The 21,365-nt window shown below is 38.3% G+C and overlaps 1 protein-coding gene and 1 non-coding gene across 15 annotated transcripts in view; one reads left to right on the top strand and one right to left on the bottom strand.

The window, feature by feature from the left end:
* The window catches only part of REPS2 (RALBP1 associated Eps domain containing 2), a 274,803-nt gene that overhangs the window by 78,734 nt on the left and 174,704 nt on the right, over positions 1-21,365 (bottom strand). For 8 of the 14 annotated variants that reach the window (XM_057496022.1, XM_036912894.2, XM_057496024.1 and 5 more), the window contains 2 exons: positions 8,817-8,878; positions 6,488-6,580 (listed from right to left, as the gene is read on the bottom strand). In XM_057496022.1, the coding sequence (XP_057352005.1) occupies positions 6,488-6,580; positions 8,817-8,878 (155 nt within the window). The remainder of the gene's footprint in view (positions 1-6,487; positions 6,581-8,816; positions 8,879-21,365) is intronic. The other 6 variants (XM_036912895.2, XM_057496026.1, XM_057496028.1 and 3 more) reach the window with 1 other exon arrangement.
* Positions 16,269-16,375, top strand: LOC118926320 (U6 spliceosomal RNA). Its single transcript, XR_005030415.2, has one exon. It is a non-coding gene; the product is annotated as a U6 spliceosomal RNA (small nuclear RNA).

Here is a 21,365-nt window from a genome sequence, read left to right as displayed (position 1 = left end):
TATGGTCAATTAATATTTGATAAAGGAGCCATGGACATACAATGGCGAAATGACAGTCTCTTCAACAGGTGGTGCTGGCAAAACTGGACAGCTATATGTAGGAGAATGAAACTGGACCATTGTCTAACCCCATATACAAAAGTAAACTCAAAATGGATCAAAGACCTGAATGTAAGTCATGAAACCATTAAACTCTTGGAAGAAAACATAGGCAAAAACCTCTTAGACATAAACATGAGTGACCTCTTCTTGAACATATCTCCCCGGGCAAGGAAAACAACAGCAAAAATGAGTAAGTGGGACTATATTAAGCTGAAAAGCTTCTGTACAGCAAAAGACACCATCAATAGAACAAAAAGGATCCCTACAATATGGGAGAATATATTTGAAAATGACACATCCGATAAAGGCTTGACGTCCAGAATATATAAAGAGCTCACACGCCTCAACAAACAAAAAACAAATAACCCAATTAATAAATGGGCAGAGGAACTGAACAGACAGTTCTCCAAAGAATAAATACAGATGGGCAACAGACACATGAAAAGATGCTCCACATCGCTAATTATCAGAGAAATGCAAATTAAAACTACAATGGGGTATCACCTCACACCAGTAAGGATGGCTGCCATCCAAAAGACAAACAACAACAAATGTTGGCAAGGCTGTGGAGAAAGGGGAACTCTCCTACACTGCTGGTGGGAATGTAAGTTAGTTCAACCATTGTGGAAAGCAGTATGGAGGTACATCAAAATGCTCAAAACAGACTTACCATTTGACCCAGGAATTGCACTCCTAGGAATTTACCCTGAGAATGCAGCAATCAAGTATGAGAAAGATCAGTGCACCCCTATATTTATTGCAGCACTATTTACAGTAGCCAATAATTGGAAGCAACCTAAATGTCCATCGGTAGATGAATGGATAAAGAAGATGTGGTACATATACACAATGGAATACTACTCAGCTATAAGAAAAGGGCAAATCCAATCATGTGCAGCAACATGGATGGAGCTGGAGGGTATTATGCTCAGTGAAAGAAGACAAGCGGAGAAAGAGAAATACCAAATGATTTCACTTATCTATGGAATATAAGAACAAAGGAAAAACTGAAGGAACAAAACAGCAGCAGAATCACAGAACTCAAGAATGGACTAACAGGTACCAAAGGGAAAGGGACTGGGGAGGATGGGTGGGTAGGGAGGGATAAGGGGGTGGGAGAAGTAGGGGCGTATTAAGATTAGCATGCATGGGGGGGTAGGAGAAAAGGGAGGGCTGTACAACACAGAGAAGGCAAGTAGTGATTCTACAACATTTTGCTATGCTGATGGACAGTGACTGTAAAGGGGTTTATAGGGGAGACCTGGTATAGGGGAGAGCTTAGTAAACATAATATTCGTCATGTAAGTGTACATTAGTGATACCAAAAACAAAACAAAACAAAACAAAACAAAAAGGGCAGTTCCTGTGTGGTAACCTCCAATGAGTTCTACACAAGGGTATAAAGGGCATATAAAAGTGTAGGCAAAGGGTCTGTTTGCATTTATACAGAAGATCAAAGCCTAATTGGGCTACCCCGAAAGTGAACTAAGATACGATATGAAAAAGAACTTCCAACATCAGCACTCTCTGGAAGACTCATGCCAGAAGATGATCATCAAAAAACCCCAACAAAGATCCACGCAATGCTACAGCTGTAGATGCACTCATCCCATCAGCTCCTGGACTTGCCATGGGAATGAAGGAGATATCTAAGCTGGCCTGTGCATACAGTAAAACAACAAATTTGACTGGATCTATACTGTTGGAACTCAACCAAGAATTAGGAGAAGTGCAAATTGTAGCGCTCCAAAATCTTACAACTACAGACTATTTACTGTTAAAAGAACATAAGGGATGTGAACATTCCCCAGGAATGGGTTGTTTTAATTTGTGTGATTTCTCTCAGACTGTTCAAGTTCAGTTGGACAATGTCCACCATATCATAGATAAGTTTTCACAAATGCCTAAGGTGCCTAACTGGTTTTCTTGGTTTCACTGGAGATGGCTGGTAATTACAGATATGCTTTGATTATGTAACTATACTCCTATTATGTTAATGTGTGTGCACAATTTAAGTAGTAGCTTAAAACCTATACACGCTGAAGTTACTCTACAAGAAGATATGTCAAAGAAATAATCAATCTTCCCATGTTTTCTTCCGCCTGCTACTTCTATAGCTTTTCTTCTTCCTTCCTAATTACAACCCTTAAATAGAATTCGTGCCTCATATCAAATTTACCAAGTATCATAACTCTTCCAAGTGGTAAAGATACCTCAAGAAAAATGCTGGGCATAGAAGCTACAGGGCATAAATATGCAAAGAAGTAAAAAGCTAACCATTTCAAACAATAAGCTTCTCTCTCTCTTACCAACTTTACATTTCCCTGTATGGCCCCGGAAGATGACTGGTTAGCCAGAGACGGGTAAGATTCCTCAAGGGAGGAACAACCTAAGACAGGCACAGTCGCAGGGGGGTCATCAGGTGAGAAATTGGGGATCAACAGAGGTGAGGCTTAGAACCTCACCCCCCCGTTCTGAGAGAAATCTTCTGCATACGTGGATGTTTTATTGCCCTTGTCTAGCTTGGATTAACACATAGTCTACAGGCACACACCTGATCATCTACATTTGCTCTCTTACAACACTAAACTATGTTTTCTGCCTTTATCTTGTATCTACCTACCACTTCAGCATTTTATTAAAAATAATAATAATAAAGAGAGAAATGTGGTATCCACATATAAATCAAGTATAAAAACCAAATGAGTATTCATATTTGAACTGTTTATAGTTCATAACGCAGGAGCAAAACCGAAAGTTTCTGTGATGACTGCCCTTGTACTGTTCACTATGTAACTTATTCATTATGTAAGAATTTGTTCTCCATGTAAGAACTTGTTTGTTATGCCTCAGAAGATTGGAGACTGACGAAAATTAGGCTTGGGGTGGATTAATGATTGTGCATTGAGCATTGACTCCCCTATACAGAATTTTATTGTCGTTAACAACCATTTGATCAATAAATATGAGAGATGCCCTCACAAAAAAAAAAAAAAAAAAAAAGGACAGGCTTCCAATGGTAAAATAAATAAGTAACCGGGATGTAATGTATAGCATAAGGAATATAGTCAAGATATTGTAGCAGCTTGGTAGGGTGATAGCTGGAACCTACAATTATGTATATAAATGTTTTATCACTGTATTGTACACTTGAAACTAATGTAATGTAATACTGTGTGTCAACTACACTTCAATAAAAAATAATTATCTAAAAAAAAAAAAAGCATAAAGTATAAGCATTTCAGAAGAAGTTCAGGGCCTACACACTGCCATTTGAGTTTAAGTGAGCCTGTTTTTCCTCCCAAATCAAATAAAGGTACCATTTTATAAACAGTTATATATAAGAAATTTGGCTTTGAAATAGAGTAGCATGCCCAGCATATTCCTATTGGGTTCAAAATTGCCTTAGAGACCTGATTCTAGCCAGATGACAAAGTCAGATAAGGCTGAGTGGACTAAGGTTTCCTTTCAAGGCCATCTGTATTCATGGCTAGTCCTTCACAATGTCCACACAGAACTTAAGGAACACAGTGACTATTCCTTCTAGCAAGACCTTCCCGTCATGCCTCTGACCATGACGACATCAGCCATCACAAGAAGCCTAAGACTCCCAGGCCATCTGTCATACTCTGGATTCTTGTCCCCACAGGGTCTAGGTACATCTCCTAATCTGACCTCATGCCTTCTACACCCCTAAACTCGAGAAAGCCTCCCACTACAAGAACTCATGTCATTCCATCAAAAAAACCCTACAGTCCCAACTTCTTTGAACATTTCTTCTTCTTACCTTAATTCAGTGCTTGTCAATCATGACCGCACTTCAGAAATCCCTGGGAAGCTTCTTAAAACTCTTATGCCCAGGCCTGTTCCCACACCAAAATTTTTGGGGGTGGGACCCAGGCCTCAGAAGGATCAAAATTCCCCAGATGATTCCAATGTCTACAAGGATGAGCACCACTGGGCTGACACCCTGCACTCTCCCCTGAGGGACTGCTCCTGGGACAGAACTCTCTTGACAGGGGCCCCTTCCACTGCCCCAGCTCTGACACCACCGGACTCAACTGAGCAGGCCACTTGCTCCTCGCTGCCACCTCTGAACAGTAAACCTCTCTCCCCTGAACTCTCCGAGCTTTCCAAGTTTCAGTATTACTTGAACACATGGGGACCTCTGTCATGAGTTTCTTTACATTTGCTTTTTCTCTATGATAAAGCTCCTAACTTTTCAGCCACCTAAAAAGAAAAGTTGTCTTATTTTCTTTAGACTCATTATATTAGTCATCTCAGCCCTTCCACAAAGCCTTCTTGGTCTCTCTAAGCTTAGAAGCATTGATGAAATGCTTCCTCCATAGAAGCATTGATGAAATGCTTTCACCCTACAATGCAATTTTAACAGTTATTACATTGTTGGTGAGGAGTACATGCCATTATTAAGGTGAGAAGTTAGTGGTAAAAATAGGACAATTCTGAGCACATTACAGGGAGTCTCAATTCATCAAATGTGATGCTAATATAAAACTGAAAAGATTACCCTTTGCTACCAAAAAACTCTTTATTAAAGATAATTACACTGAAGCTATGGCTCTATCATAATAGCCACAAGAAATCTGGCATGAGATCAACACTATTAGAGGAACTTAACTATTGAAGTACCAAATATAGACACTTGGCAGAGAACTAGCCACAGGACAAGCACCAACTGTGTAGATGGCATTACACTTAGTTTATATGCAAACAGTAAGCTTTAATTACTAAGGTTAACTATCATTTTAACACTGCTCCACACGAAATAGTTAACTGGAATTGCTTTTTAGTCATTTATGCTATGAATGAGTTTTTTACAAAAAGAATGTGTCACCTCTTCTGAACTGAGCCAAAATATCATGCCCTGGTCCACAGGAAAATATAGGACACAAACCATTTGATTCTTTTTATATCCACTTGGTCCATTTTGATCTTACCTATAGTATGAAAAATAAGATGTTTATTTGAATGTATTCCTTTTCCTAACTCCAGGGCCCCATTTGTATAACTTAACCCAGATGTTCATATCATACTGATGGCTGGTATAAGTAGGGGCCAACTAAACTGCATTTTATACTGAAAACCTATAGCTCATCTCTCTCACTCGATAAAAGTAGAGATATATGTTTAATGTAGTACCAACGATCTATATATATATATCTTGGCGCACATTCATGCAAATGTACAAATTCTTTTCTCTTGAATACATAAAATCTGGAAGTACATCATTCATTAGCCACACAGTTTTTTAAATAGTGTGCCTTTGAAGGAATAAAATGTTTTCTTTATTACAATCGAGTCTTGCCCATTTATCAATTTAATAATTGAAAATTTTAATCCAAAACTTTTAAATCTTTTCTCAGACTAATAATTACTACTAATCATTATACTACTTTATTCTACCACATTATACACATTATACTAATAATATAGTGATTTTAATTATATCAGGCTTCCTGGTTTCTCCCCTAGGTACTACAGTTTAAGCCCCATAACAAGAAGTTTCCGTAGTTAAGGGTATGTGTGTATGTGTATATATATAGATAGACAGATAGTCTATATATACCAAGGAACATTCAAAAAATTTTAACAGAAAAGAAGAATTCAGAGTGTTTGAAGTTTTCTGTAATAAAATTTGCTGTGTGAAGTGGCAAAAATGACCTCATGAGAGAGTAAGATAGAAGGATTAGAAAAGCAAGGAAGAAAACACAAGCTGAAAACATAACAATTTGAAATCCCAAGCTAATATACAATAAACATTTTCATTTTCAACTCATCTAGGTACAACTATTGTCTTAAGTTATAAAAATTTAACTTTAATCACAGAGTAAAGAGATGAAGTGACAGATGAAAGAGGTTTGGAAATGTTCTTACTAATACCTTAAGATTGGTGTGTAATAATGTTTCCTAAACACTAAGCCCTCAGGATATTAACAGGTATTTTGTAAATAAAGAGACGAACAATCATAGAAGTTAAGAAACTGCTAGCTTTAACAGAACTGGCCAAGTTTCTTTACTATAGGACTTCAAAGCCTTTAATGGGCTCATATACACTGTGACTCTCCCAGAGCAGCAGCCTGCAAATTTGTCTTACCACAGAGCCCTATTATAAATTTCCTAGAAGACTGTTTTATCAGAAGTAGTTTGAGAAAGGCTAGACTACATAGGTGCCCCATACAGACGGTTGAGTTTCCCCTGGGGCCAATTTAGGAACTTGATACTTCACAAAGACTAAATACAATCACGTGTTTATTACCAAGGACTTCCTCTGGTGAATATGTGTGCCACACTTAGAGTGGGCAAAAGGGGCAGAGTGCAGGGAGGGAAGTGGCATAGGGATTTGCTGCCGGCATTTCTTACACACCTGTTTCTGCAGTCTGAAATCTCCATGGTCAGGCAGCTGAGATGGAGGCTTGGGCTGAGTGCTGGGCTCACTGTTTACATTGTGATGGGAAATCTGGTAGACAAAGAAGCAGCCTCACTCATCAACAGGGACTTGAGAGTTCCCAGTCCCCCATCAGATACTCGATCACTAAGCCGCAAAGCCAGCCGGGAGCCCACCTCAGCAGCTCAGATAAGGACTGCTGACAGCAGCAGCACACTTCACTACCAGGAAGTATCTATTGTCACCTGTGCAGCAGTAGAAACATAAGGAGGATGGTCACAAAAGCCCTTTCAAGCAGGTCTTCCACACATTCACCCAGGTGGCTCCCAAGCCCTCGTGTGAAACCAGCAGCTGGTAGATAAGCACCTCCAGAATGCCCACTACCTTTGTTGTGACCAAGTCCAGATTTGCTGTTGGTGCAAATCAGGAGCCTCATCTCATCTAGGTCCTCCTTAGGGGAACAGAAGTGAATGCCTCAATTGCCAGTGTAACAAACGGATCCCTGTGTTCCTGTATACACAGACACTTGGACTCCAGTGAAGGGAAGGGGAGGGGCCGTTAGGACATGGACCTCGGTTTGGGAGCCGACTCTACTATTTAGTAGCTATGTTACCTGGGGTGACCTGCTTAACCCCTAGAGTCTTCAATTTCCTCATGTATTAAAAAAAGGGGATATTAGTATATACTTCACAGGGTTTCTGTGAGGATTAAATAATATGCATTGAAAGCACTTAGCAAAATGGTCTGTTGTAGATGCTCTGTGGATAAAGTAAAGGTTCCTGTGGCCAGGATTCTCCCCTGGCCCTGGTCAGCTAGCTCACTACACACATGTGGGCAATACATTGTTATTGACTCTATACAAATAGCTGCCCAGTGCTCTGGGCAACACGGTGGTACTGCTGCAAGAGAGCAGAGATGAGACTGAAGTGGTGGCAGCACTGAGGACAGAGACTGAGATGGCTGCAGGTGTAGAGGGGCCCAGAGTCAGAGACCGGCCTGCTGCCTGCAGACTTGCTCTGAGTGGACGGGATTCTAGTGACTGACCTGACACCGTGGGAATAAAGTTGGGTATAACCCTTTCACCCTAAAAACATTCCACTGTCATTTCTTTGGTCTCACTGAATCCATAGAGAACTTGCCCGTAGCTGAAACCCATTGGCAAGACATGCTCTATAAACAGAGCTAATGATTAACATGAGCAGAAATTATAACAAGGGAAAGGCTTAGGACAGAACTAAAGCTTGGCATTAGATATATTGAAGGGACTCAATAAACACTTGTTGACTGAGTAACTAATATATCTTAAAGCCAGTGCTAGAGTACTGGAAAAAGGGTTCTCACTTGTTGATTTGTGTGGGTCAGGAAGAACAGGGCTTTGTATTAATTACCTTCAAACTGAAGCAAGAAGCCAATACCTCCTGGTATTTTTGTTTCAAGGTTGAGCGGATGCTAAAGACCATCTAATTCTCTAAAATAAGGACAAGCTAATGTTAAAAGTGGTTTCAGTGACTCAGTGAGTCCTGAGATGCACTGTATGGAAAGGTATGCTCTGAATCACCCAGAGCAGTAAGGTAGAAACTGGGACTGTTTGAAATTGCCCAACATTTTCTGCCAGAAGTCAGAGAGCATCTTCAAAGATAGTTTCTTCAGCAGAAATTAATGAGAGGAAGGATCTATAGCACCCTTTACCACACTCCACATTTGCTGCTTGCTTTTCATTTTCAACTCTGCAAAGTTGAAAGGCCATAGTAGTGTGTGTAAATAAGGCAGAATAAATTCACAGGTGAAACAGATTTTGGTGACAGGCTCTCCCAACTCCTGCTGTTTCAGCTTATTCCAAAGGAAAATACCAACCTAAAGAAAGCACCACAGATCGAAACAACAGCACTAACTTCATGTTGATGACCATTTAGTTTTAGTTTGTGCAGAATTAACACAGTTCCTAAAACACTGATGTAAATATAGGCACCCGGACTTCACATACTATGATAGAAAAATCATGTCCCCTGCCCCTGGTTGGAAAGATGCCCTTTCTTCTGCTCCTCTCTGTATGAAAACCACATGCAACCCTCCACAGCCAAGAGTGAACCAGTACACATTTGGTTGCTTATTAAGGAAACTTTCCCTTTTCCAATGAGGTTAGGAACTGACTGGATAAGCAGAAATTCAACCACTTTCTGCTCTCTTCACCCAGATGTCATCTTGGGAATCTAACTGGCCAGTTCTGTGGCAACAGACCCTTGCAAAGGAAGCACAGTGTAGGACAACATCCCTACAACATTTACAGAAATCAACATCTGCCTCCTACCTGGGATGGACAAGGTCTCGGAGGGAGCGCAGGTGGTGGAGGCAACAATCCTGACATAGTAGCTGAAAAGAAAAACACATACTGTTAAGAACCACCAAAAACAAAACACCCTTCTACTTCTTATCTAAGCATAGCAACAGCATTTAACATGTTTAAGTTTTTGTTAAAACGTCGTTCAGAATTCATCTGAAGGCTTAATTAAAAAAAAAGAGTACATGCTTTTTCTAATCCTTTTTTCATTTTCATCCTACCCCACATCCAAGTATTTATATAGGCTGCTGTGATTAAGACTGTGTAGAGCAGTAAGGAAAAGACACCCTTTGATCAAAGGACTAGAACCCAGCATGGGAAGGCAGTCAATCCCTCATTACTGTGATGTTAATTTTTAATAGTTTCAAATAATCTAGGCCCTTTGGCTTCTCTTCTATTTCCCCCTGGCTCTTGGCCATTACACTGCTCGTTAGCTCAGCCAGTACAGCCCAGAAACCAAGGGAGCCTGAATTCCAGTGCCTTCTAAGGATGGATCTGACTGCTGGAAGGGAGGCTGAAAATGATGGAATGAAATGATATTTAGGGATTCTTCAAAGAGCTCGATTTCCTTCTCTCTGCTGGATCCTTATTAATATGAAGCATCTTTTGAAAGTAAGTTTTGGTCTCATATTTTTTTAATTTTGTGAGATATAGAGAAAATTTGAGTTAAGCCAAGAACATCTGAATTGTAACTTAACAATGAAAATAAGTATCTGCTATTGAATTATAAAGCTCATAATCACACACAAGAAATAAGTTTATTATCACACACTGGCAAGCTAAACCACATTCTTTACAAACTCCTTAGAAAAGCACACCATACTCTATAAAACTATACATAGTGTTTATCTGCAGTTCTGTAATATGTGTGCTAATATTTGGACAATTTTCTCTGCCTTAAAAATAAACCATAGCAATGTGCCAAAAACATAAAAGTTTTTGCAAATCACCTTTAATTTGACTTAGCCAAATCAGACAAGCTAGAAAACGGAGTTCAGGGCTTTCCACAAAGTTAACTCAGAGTAATTTCGTAGAGACTTTCATTCTGAGCCAGTACACGGATATGGCACAATGATGTAGGCCAATCAGTGATTTCTTTCAATATGTCTTTCATTAAAATTTATGAAACACGAGTGGGTCAAAACTCCAGAGGTGGTGAGATAACAAAGCAGGTGGCTGCAGAGAATGACAAAAGCCTCAGCAATTCTCCACCTCAGGTCCCTACTCCACAGGTCCTCACAAATTGGGCCTTTAAATTACCAAGTACTTTAAAAACAAAATTTTTAAAAATCTATACATGCTTTTAAGGAAAAGGCCTTGCACTAGAACAAAGTTTAAGTTAAAATAAACCCTTTATTAACAAAAGAAGACTAAGAGTTGATAAGCCACTTAATTAAACTGACTTCTGCTGCCAGCCAAGAGGGAAAAAGAGACCAGATTTACCCTTCCATCTGAAGCAACCAAAAACAAACACATGCTTTTTATATGAAACAACAGTTTAAGACACTAAAACAAAACATATAAAACAACAGTTTTCAAGATACTAGAAAATCAGGCAACTAAAGACAGTGACCCCAGAGAGACAGGAATCAAACAAGTGAGCCATGTGTCTGCCTGTTCTGCTTATTGCCCAGTTACTCAAAACAAGACCTACATCAACTTGTGTCTGATTAACTTCATTTTTACCATTATGTCATTTTTAAAAAACAAATGCCCTGTTTTTGTAAAAGATGATCTGAGGGTCTGTTTGTGAAATATACTTTTGGATAAAATTTTATCACCTACAACTATTAACAGTTTTGTTTCCTCTTTTCAGTACCTTTACTTTTGTTTTGAATCTTACTTACCTAGGTAGAACATGTACTATAAAGTTGAATGATAATAGTGATATGGGCATTCTTCTCTTGACCTCAAAGGTAAGGCTTTCACTACTTCAGTACTAAGTATGGTATTTGCTTTAGGTTTATTGTTGATGCCTTCTAATAGATTATGAAAACTCCCCTCTGTTCTTGAGATATTTTTATGATAATCTGTTTTTGAATGTTAACCAAGCTGCATCTCTATCCATTAAGATGATGGTATGACTTCTTCGGAAAAATTACATTATGAACTTTTAATATTAAAATACCCTTGCTAACCTAGGTTAATCCAACTTGGTCAGGTTTTTATGTCTGCTAAGGTTTAGTTGGCCAGTATTTTGTTTAGTATTTTTGCAACTATATTCATGAATGAGACTGACAGGTGAGTTTCCTTTCTCATACGGTCCTCTGTTATGCTTGATTCAGCTGGAGACTGCTCCCCATCTATCCTCTGGAATAGGCAGTGTAAGATCAGAAATTTTTGTTGTTTTTCTGTCAGGTAAAATGATAGCAGAACCATTTTGGCCTGGAGTTTTAACACAAGATTTTTAATCATTTCTTTAACTGTTACAGGATTACTCACTTTCTAATTCTTTTTTTTTTTTGGTATCATTAATCTACAATTACATGAGGAATATTATGTTTACTAGACTCCCCCCATCACCAAGTCCCCCCCACATACCCGATTACAGTCACTGTCCATCAGCATAGTAAGATGCTATAGAATCACTACTTGTCTTCTCTGTGTTGTACAACCCTCCTTGTGCACCCCCCTACATTATGTCTGCTAATTGTAATGCCCCCTTTTTCTCCCCCTTATCCCTCCCTTCCCACCCATCCTCCCCAGTCCCTTTCCCTTTGGTAACTGTTAGTCCATTCTTGGGTTCTGTGAGTCTGATGCTATTTTGTTCCTTCAGTTTTTTTATTTGTTCTTATACTCCACAGATGAGTGAAATCATTTGATACTTGTCTTTTTCTGCCCGACTTATTTCACTGAGCATAATACCCTCTAGCTCCATTCATGTTGTTGCAAATGGTAGGATTTGTTTTCCTGTTATGGCTGAATAATATTCCATTGTGTATATGTACCACATCTTCTTTATCCATTCATCTACTGATGGACACTTAGGTTGCTTCCATGTCTTGGCTATTGTAAATAGTACTGCGATAAACATAGGGGTGCATATGTCTTTTTCAAACTGGGCTGCTGCATTCTTAGGGTAAATTCCTAGGAGGGGAATTCCTGGGTCAAATGGTATTTCTATTTTGAGCTTTTTGAGGAACCTCCATACTGCTTTCCACAATGGTTGAACTAATTTACATTCCCACCAGAAGTGTAGGAGGGTTCCCCTTTCTCCACAGCCTCACCAACATTTGCTGTTTGTCTTTTGGATGGTGGCGATCCTTACTGGTGTGAGGTGATATCTCATTGTGGTTTTAATTTGCATTTCTCTGATGACTAGTGATGTGGAGCATCTTTTCATATGTCTGTTGGCCATCTGAATTTTTTTCTTTGGAGAAGTGTCTGTTCAGATCCTGTGCCCATTTTTTAATTGGATTATTTGATTTTTGTTTGTTGAGGTGTGTGAGCTCTTTATATATTTTGGATGTCAACCCATTATTGGATCCATCAGACTTTCTAATTCTTAAGTCAGTTTTGGTAAATTACATTTGACAATTCATTTTAACTAAATTTTCACATTTATTGTCATAAAGGTTTTCATACTCCCCTCTTATCATCTTAATCTCTGCATATCTAATTTCTTCTTACCATTCCTAATAATGTTTGTGTGATTACTCTAGTCTTCATTAATCTCACCTGACATTTGTCAGTTTTATTACTCTTCAAAATAACTTTTTGAACCTCTGTGCTGCATGCTTGCATTCTCTTTCATTAATGTCTGTTCATCTCCTTCCATTTACCTTCTCTGGGCTTATTCCACTGTTCTCTTTCTTGCTTAAACTGGTTGCTTAGCTCATTAATTTCCAGCTTTTCGTCGTTTCTGATATAAGCATATAGCACTCACTATAAGTTTTCTTCCAAGTATCTCTTTCTAGAGAATTTCATAGGTTTTGCTATGTGACATTATTCAGTATTTAAATTTTGCTAATTTCTATTACAATTCTTTATAATGTTAACTTCTGCCTAAAGTTTATGCTTTATTGAGAGTCTATTAATAGCAAGCTTAGTCAGTTTCTGTGACTGCAAAGCCTTCATTTTGCACTCATTCTTGAAAGATGATTTCATTAGGTATAGATTCTAGGTTGACAGCTATTTTCTCCCAGCACACTGAAAACAGCATTTCACTGTCTTCTGGATTCCATTATTGCTGTTGAGAAGTCACAAGCCAATAGAATCATCATTTTTTGGTAGGTAGTTTTGTCTTCTCTGATTGTTTTTAAGATCTTCTCTTTGTTTTTGGTACTCTGCAGTACCAAACTTTACCCTGTGTCAGCATGTGTTATTTCCTCACTTGCATTTTCTTCCAAAACCTGCTGAACTCCATTGGAATTTGAACCATGTGGCATCCCATTAACTTCAGGAAATTCTCAGTGTTTCTTCAAATATTCTTTCCACCATTTTCTCTCATCTCTCCCTCTGGAGATCTTTGTCTAATGGTGCTTTGTTCTGGATAGTTTTCTAAGATCTATGTCCAATTAACTAATTCCCTTTTCAACTGTACTTAATGTCCTGTTAATGTAGACTACAGTCAAGTTTATCTCAATTACTAAATTTTTCATTTCTACAGGTTCTATTCGATCTTTTATCAAAATGACTTTTACCTTTTGGTAATTTCTTGAGTAGTATTTACTTTCTTCATCTCCTTTTCTTTCAACATATTAAACGTATTTAGGTAACACTCTGTGTCTGGTAATCCCCAAATCTGAGTGAGGGCTTTGTATTTCCTACTACTCTGTTGCTTCAGTTGGCTCTCTCACTGCATTCCATTTCCTACAGTGCCAGCAACTTTTACCCTGAGCACATATTCCTTGGAATTTTACATGTACAAATACTTTGGGGCCTGGGTAGAAATTGGATTCTCCTCTATTACTTCTGCCAGAAACCTGAAGGTACTATCATCAACCTGGGACCACTTTAAACTTAAAATCTTCACTGATACTGCATAGGATTTTTAGTTTTTGCTCTCCTTACATTTTTGTTAAACATCCTATATAGTAAGATTTCTAAGCATAGACAATAGTTTGAATATTAGCAACTAATCTCACTCTTACCTCATTAAAACCACAGTGAAGAGAACTTCTTTAAATTGTTTCAATTTAGAACTGGGAAAATAGATGAGTAACTGACAAATGAATGAGCAGTAGAGAAAGCAGAAGGTAACCATTTGCACGACAGAAGCTCCCCACTTTTCAAGAATTAGAGACATCAAACTACTCTGGAAGTAGGGACAAAATGAGGAAAGCAATAAAAAGTAAAGAAAATGAACTGACAGGGGATCCTATTTCCTACCCTGTAGGAGAAGGGCATACCTCAACAAGATCCTTGAAGATCTGGTTCCAGCTACACTTCACGCTGTTTTTGGCTTCACAATCCCTGCTGCTGGGGTCCCCTCTGCCATAGTGGCCATGCCCTACCCTACTTCACCTAGGTAACTCAGAATATAATAAGTGACCAGCAAATATTTGAATTAACATTAGAAAGAACTACAGGATTAGGCTCCACCCCCACATATAAAATTTCTTTAAAAGACTGAATAAAGCAGTTTAGGAGCAGTTAGGTACTGAGGGCTTCCTCTCCCACATTCTGCACACTTTCAGCATGTTTCATATGTTAGCAAAAGGCTAGAAGTATTTTTCTTCTCCAGGGAGGACACCAGACCCAGATGAAGGCATGGGGGCCATATTGAAAATGGGGGAATTCAGTACATGTATGTACTCTAGATGATGAGAGTCTTCTAACCTTCTCCCTCTCTGCTCCCAGACTTCCATCCAGAGATTGGAAGAATTGCTCCAGGGAATTGGACCAGCCAAGAAGGAAGATCCAGATATCATATCATGAGATTGCCAACAAGATGATGGCCCAACCAGATCATTCTACCATGAAGCCCACAGATGGTAAGCCACATGCATTTGTCCCTATATTCCAGCCAGCTTTTTAACCCCCATTCTTAAATATAAGCAGATGATGAAGTATTAGCAGATAACTGCACAAAAATTTCTAACCTGAGATACAGCAATAAAAACAGAAAAAAGTAACATTAAAGAAACAGATTCGATCTATACTAGCAGAAAATTATTAAATGCATATTATTAATATCATCAAAATGATCATTCAATTTACTCCAAAAATATTCAAACATTTACTATATAGGCCGGGCACTACTTGAGGCACTGTAAAAATATCAGTGAAAATTTTCAATACAGGAAAAAAAGCTCTACACTCATGAAGCTTCTATTCTATTGAAAAGACAGATAAAGAGGTGGGAATGAGGAATAAAATCTTTAATAGAGTCATCAGAGAAAGCCTCATTAAGAGATAAGGAGATGATATTTGCAAAGAAGAAATAATGGGATGCTGTTGAACAACGATCAATGAAAAAATTAAAAAGAGCTCCTGGAAATTAAAAACATGATAGCAGGAAGGGAAAGCTTACTAGAAAGGTTCAAAAGACAATCTGAGTTAATCTTAAAGCAAGCAGGGGAATTGGAAATAGAAAGTTCCACTAAAAGAAAGAAAGAAAGTAGCAAGAACAAATCAATTAAATAGTTCAAGAAAATTTCCCAGAAATGAATACTATGAGTTGCTAAATTGAAAGAGCCCACTGAGTACTCAAGACAACGGAAGGAAACAGACCCATGGCAAAGCACATCAATATGAAATTCAAAATACTGGAGTTAGAAGACTCTACAAGTTTCCAGCAGTGGGTAGGAGAGGAGGGAAGGCCATGTACAAAAGATCAGGAATCCAAAAGGTTTTGGACTTCTTAACATGCCAATGGAAGCTTGAATTCATTGGAGCAATGTCATCAAAATTCTGAAGAAAATTTATTTCCAACCGATGATTATATACCCAACCTAACAGCCTGCACAGTGACTCAGTTAAAGATATTTTTAGACATTCAGGGACTCTAACTGAGCTCCATGCACCCTTTCCAAGAAAGCTAGTCAAGGATGTGCTCTACCAAAACAAGAGAGTAAACCAAAAAAGAACAAGACATGGGATACAGGACAAAGCAAGTCCAACCTGGGAGAAAGAGGAAAATAATCCTTGGATGACAGCATAGGGAGATGCCATGATGAAAACTATGTACCAGCCATAGAAGACAATCACTTCAGATTTCTTCAAAACAATGAAACTAGTACCTAATGGTCAGAATTTCATAAGAGGAGCTTTAGAAAATTGAGGGAGCCTACAGTTGGTTCAGGGGCAAGAACATTGAAAAGAAACAAGTGGATTATTCCGTCCAAGGCAAACAAAAATCTCTGCAAGCAACACAAGGAAATAACTATTAGCTTATATAGTCATAATAATAATATAAACACTAAATATTAGTCTAACTAAAATTATAACTATACTGGAAGAGTAAAAGAAGGGAAAAGTGTGCTCGCTTCAGCAACACATATACTAAAATTGGAATAATACAGAGAAGATTAACATGGCCCCTGAGCAAGGATGACATGCAAATTCATGAAGCGTTCCATTTAAAAAAAAAAAAAAAAGGAAAAGTGCTAGGGGAGTGAAGACAGTAGATGATGAGTAAAACTGAAAAGTCAACAGAAGGTTATAAAAATATGTTATTTTGAAGTATGAAGGAAATATGAAAATAATCAGCAAAAAAATCCTGTCTGAGAGTGTATTCTCCCAAGTCTTAAGGTATATCAATAGCCTTGGAGGAACTTCCCAGACTTTAGTTCGTCCCCTTAGTTCAACACGGAGCCCTGGGCCTTCCCCTTGACCGTATCAGGATATCAACTGTGATTATTCACTTTTTCAGCTTCTTCCCTCTCTTTCCAAAAGTAATGTCCACTGGTCTTCGGTCAAGAGAAGGGAAAACTGAGAGTATACACTCATTTCACTTCACTCCAGATGTGGAACATCAGAAAGAATCCTCAAGAGTTGCCTACTCACACTCACAGCTTCTGGAGGGAGGCAAGCAGAGTCAAGAGTGCACCCAAAGCCTCAGGTTTTCCCTTAGTGGCCATGCTTTAAAAGAAAAGCCTGAATAGACATACCATTTGACCCAGGAATTCCCCTCCTAGGAATTTACCCTAAGAATGCAGCAGCCCAGCTTGAAAAAGACAGATGCACCCCTATGTTAATCGCAGCACTATTTACAATAGCCAAGAAATGGAAGCAACCTAAGTGTCCATCAGTAGATGAATGGATAAAGAAGATGTGGTACATATACACAATGGAATATTATTCAGCCATAAGAAGAAAACAAATCCTACCATTTGCAACAACATGGATGGAGCTAGAGGGTATTATGCTCAGTGATATAAGCCCAGTGTAGGAAGACAAATACCAAATGATTTCACTCGTCTGTGGAGTATAAGAACAAAGAAAAACTGAAGGAACAAAACAGCAGCAGAATCACAGAACACAAAAATGGACTAACAGGTACCAAAGGGAAAGGGACTGGGGAGGATGGGTCGGAAGGGAGGGATAAGGGGGGGAAAAAGGGGCATTACTATTAGCAGACAGAATGCAGGGGGTGGGCATGGGGGAGGGTTGTACAACACAGAGAAGATAAGTAGTGATTCTACAGCATCTTACTAGGCTTATGGACAGTGACTGTAATTGGGTATGTGGGGGTACTTGGTGATGGGGGGAGTCTGGTAAACATAATGTTCCTCATCTAATTGTAGATTAATTATACCAAAATTTTAAAAAAGAAAAGAAAAGCCTGTATTAGCTCATGCATCTTTCCTTGTTTAGTTGCTGCTGAAAAATCTCTTCCATGTGTTTATGTTTCTATGTTCATTTCCCATTAATGGCCAGAGATATTAATATTTTATTCTACCAACTTTATGTCTAAGTCATGTTTTTGTCCCCCACTGCCCCTAAACACACTGCTTTGTGTTTAGTAAGAACTCACATACTCCATTTATGACCTTAAATTGGATTCAAATGTTATCCAGCATGCTCTGATAATAAGTATTTTTTAAAAAGAAATACATCTTCATGCCAAGTGAAACTGAGAAATTATGTTGGATGAATAATCTAGTGTATATATGCAAAAGATGACAACATACCTGTTAATAGTAACACCTGCTTTCCCAGGAGGGAAGAGAAGGACAGAAAAGAGGGGAGAAGACTTTTTTCTGCATACACTAAAAGCTACCATACTCGTAAAGCAACTGCAGGTGTATTCCTAAAGTCTTACAGTTAATAAGGTGAAACACCAAGTATCAACAAGACTGTCAAATCAAAAAATTTTTGTAAGTGCAATCAAGGAAATTAATAAATATCCAAATACTGAAAAACAGATTAAAAAGCTCATCAAAGAAACTTTGATTTAATCCTAAACTTGGAAAATATAGTAATAATTTCAGTTGTTTAAACTTATTGAAAGATGAACATTTTCTGACACTGATCCACTGAATCTCAGCTTGTTGGTATCTTCATCCAAAACTCTAACTTCTAAAATTTTTTATCCTCTTAGTTCATTATGCTTAGAAATTTTCAGACAAAAAAATTATTCATAGATATTATTGTCTATTTACTAATTTCCTTCAGATTTTTACAAAGCTCCAAATCAATGCCTAAATGAAAACATGTTCCAACGTACAGAGTGGAAATAAAGCAGCAGATGTGGCAATTGAAAGCTTTAAGGAACAGAAAACCAATTCTTCAGGGAAGTGAAACTTGGAATAACTTCAGCTGTGGAAAAGGGCTCCCATCCCCCCAAACTAGGAATATTTTATGAAGAAAACAAAAGCATTCAAATGCCAAAGAAAAAAGAACACTTAAAGGGCGGAAAATGTTGAAAGAGCCTGCCAGCGGGACCTTTACTTTTAAGTATCAATCAAGTAGAGAGTTAGCCATATGCAAAGCTTCAGGAAATCATCAGTAAGGACCATTCCTCTTCTCAGCAGGTTCATAAAAATGGCTATTTCTTTGTAATAGAAAATGTTCTTTCTCTCCGTTCTAATCACCAAAGCATGTGTAAGCCTATGCCTATCCCCACATCTCCCAGTTACATACAGTGATGGGTGCCTCTTTATATGATGAAATGTTTGCCAAGGAGTACCCTTCCAATGATACCTGCCTTGATCCCCTGATGATGCCTCACTTACCCAAAAAAACAAGCTCATTAAATTCTCTGTTAAACGGATCAATTTTTTCCCCCACTGGTTAAAAGAGAAGAACTTTTACATGCCTTGGAATTGTTCAACAGGAAAATATTAATGACTTCGTTTGGAAAAGTAATGAAATAAAATTCAATTATTTCACTTTGCATATGAGAAAATTAAAGCCAGGAGAAGTAAAATGACATCAGCAAGGTCACAAGGCTACTATGATGCAGCAATCAGTATCACATTTGAAACCTACAGGACAGGTATGGTACAGCACAGAAAAGGGCACTGAGATGGGCAAAAAGCAGCTGGAAGGGGTTATTCTATACCCAGGGAGCAAGTATGTCAAAAGACTGCAAAGCAAGAATGTATTACAACTTCAAGGAACTAAAAGGATGCTTCTGAATGTGCTACATACCACAAAGTCAGATAAATAAGATCCTAGACACTATCTAAAAATGTGCCATTGTAGCAAGTATTTAGCCTTCTGAGTTATGTGATCACCTCTTCAAAAGACTATATATGACTCCCCTGCTTTAAAAAACATTCAGTGCAGTACTGGCCTAAGGACATATAGATCAGTTGCCTATAGAAAAAATAAGGTGTGCTCCCAAAATTAAATTACTATAGATTGTTTTCTCTGACACCAAATCTGCTGCAACAAAGATTTTCCATCTTCAAAGGATTCTGGTGGAAAACAAAGCAATTACATTCTCTGGACCTCAGTCTCCTCACCTGTAATATGTGAGAGTTCGCCAAGATGATATTTAAGTTCCCTTTTGGCACTGACACTCCATGATTCTAGCATTTATTTGACAGTGTTTACCAGTATAACTCCTTCCTGCACCATGGGATACGTGATAAAGGTTAACTAGGTCCCAGATGGAGACACAGGCAGTTAAGTGACAAGAACACATTTAACCTTGGTGAAAGTCACATTTCATTTCTCATATTACATTTACCAAAATGCATTCTCCTAATCATTTAAACTCCAGAGGTTGGTTAAAATGACTAGTAGTGTGTGTGTATGTTAGAAGGAAAGCATGCAACCTGGAAAAAGATTCTAAAATCTGGGAACTGCCTCTTTTCCATCATGAATTTTTAAAATATTACATATTGAGACCAACTTCTAAATCCAAAATATTTCAAAATGAGCTTGCGATGACCACTCCATGCCAAAGTTTCTCAATTACTCCACAAACTTTTACAATCTAGATTAACCCTACCACTCCAATGGACTATTCTCTAAGACTTCCTAGGGACATATTTTACAAACTCCTTCTCCCCTACTCTCACTTCCTTTTGGCCAGGCAGCAGACTGTAGATGTCTGGTCTCCACTTATTCCTGAAATATACTCCTCTGTGGACATGCCAGGCCATGGTACTGTGTCCCTTACTGAAGTCATGTATTTTCATGGCTTCAGATCTATTTGTCAAGAAGGAGTTTGGCATTTACACTGAAGGTCCTGAAGAGTTCTGAGCTGGGAGGTGACATCACAGCTGTATTTAAGAAAATTAATCCTGTTGCTTTATGAAGGAAAGAATGAACCAAGAAAACCAGATTAGAGACTACATAGTCATCTCACAGGCAACTGGTAATAAGTGAACCAAGGCAAATATTGAAGAAATATCAACAAAATTTGATTCCAAAAGTCATATCCATCCTTCAAAGGTTAGCTCAACAGCCTATGGAACCTCCATGAACAAATCCACAGATCACCCCAGTTAGAAATCACCCAGACTCAGTACCCTTCTCACATCTAATTATAGTACTGATTGGCAGAATTTGGGACTACATGCATCTTCCTCTTGGAGTTCTCCACGATACCAAGCAAGTGCTCAGTAAATATTGGTTAAATGAGTAAGACACTTTTCCTTTTTCCTGGTCACCACTACTGAAATCAATTTCAGTTTTCATTTAATTCTATAAACTCAAATGCATATAAGGAATTTACTGATGCACTGAGAATTATACTGTTTTATGGTATTCTTCATCTCTGCAGCTCACAAGCTTTATTAGTCATAAGTGAAATGTTTAACAGGAAAATGATTAAATAAACCATGGTAATTAATAAAAGCAAAATAAGTAAAACAGAGTATCACCATTTTGCGGCTACCAATGCAGCAGTGGTTTCCTGGAAACAGCTCTCTCCAGCTTGTGAGAGCCAACGTGCACATGTATTCCAACCCCACATAAAGTGACACATCAGTGAGAATGAAATTGTTCATGAGAGGAGTGTTTATACCATATAAATTGGCAAATGACCAGTGGTTAAACATTTGTCAACATACCACTGGATGTAGGCAAGGATAATCAATACCTGATAAAACCATTATTTGTAAGGCTGTTGGGGATTATCATAATGGATGGATTATGCAAATACTACATGAACCCACT

This window comes from Manis pentadactyla, chromosome X (assembly GCF_030020395.1).
Source record: "Manis pentadactyla isolate mManPen7 chromosome X, mManPen7.hap1, whole genome shotgun sequence".
Taxonomy (NCBI): Eukaryota; Metazoa; Chordata; class Mammalia; order Pholidota; family Manidae; genus Manis; species Manis pentadactyla.
Note: the sequence above shows the minus strand (reverse complement) of the source record. Positions and strands in the feature narration are given on the sequence as shown.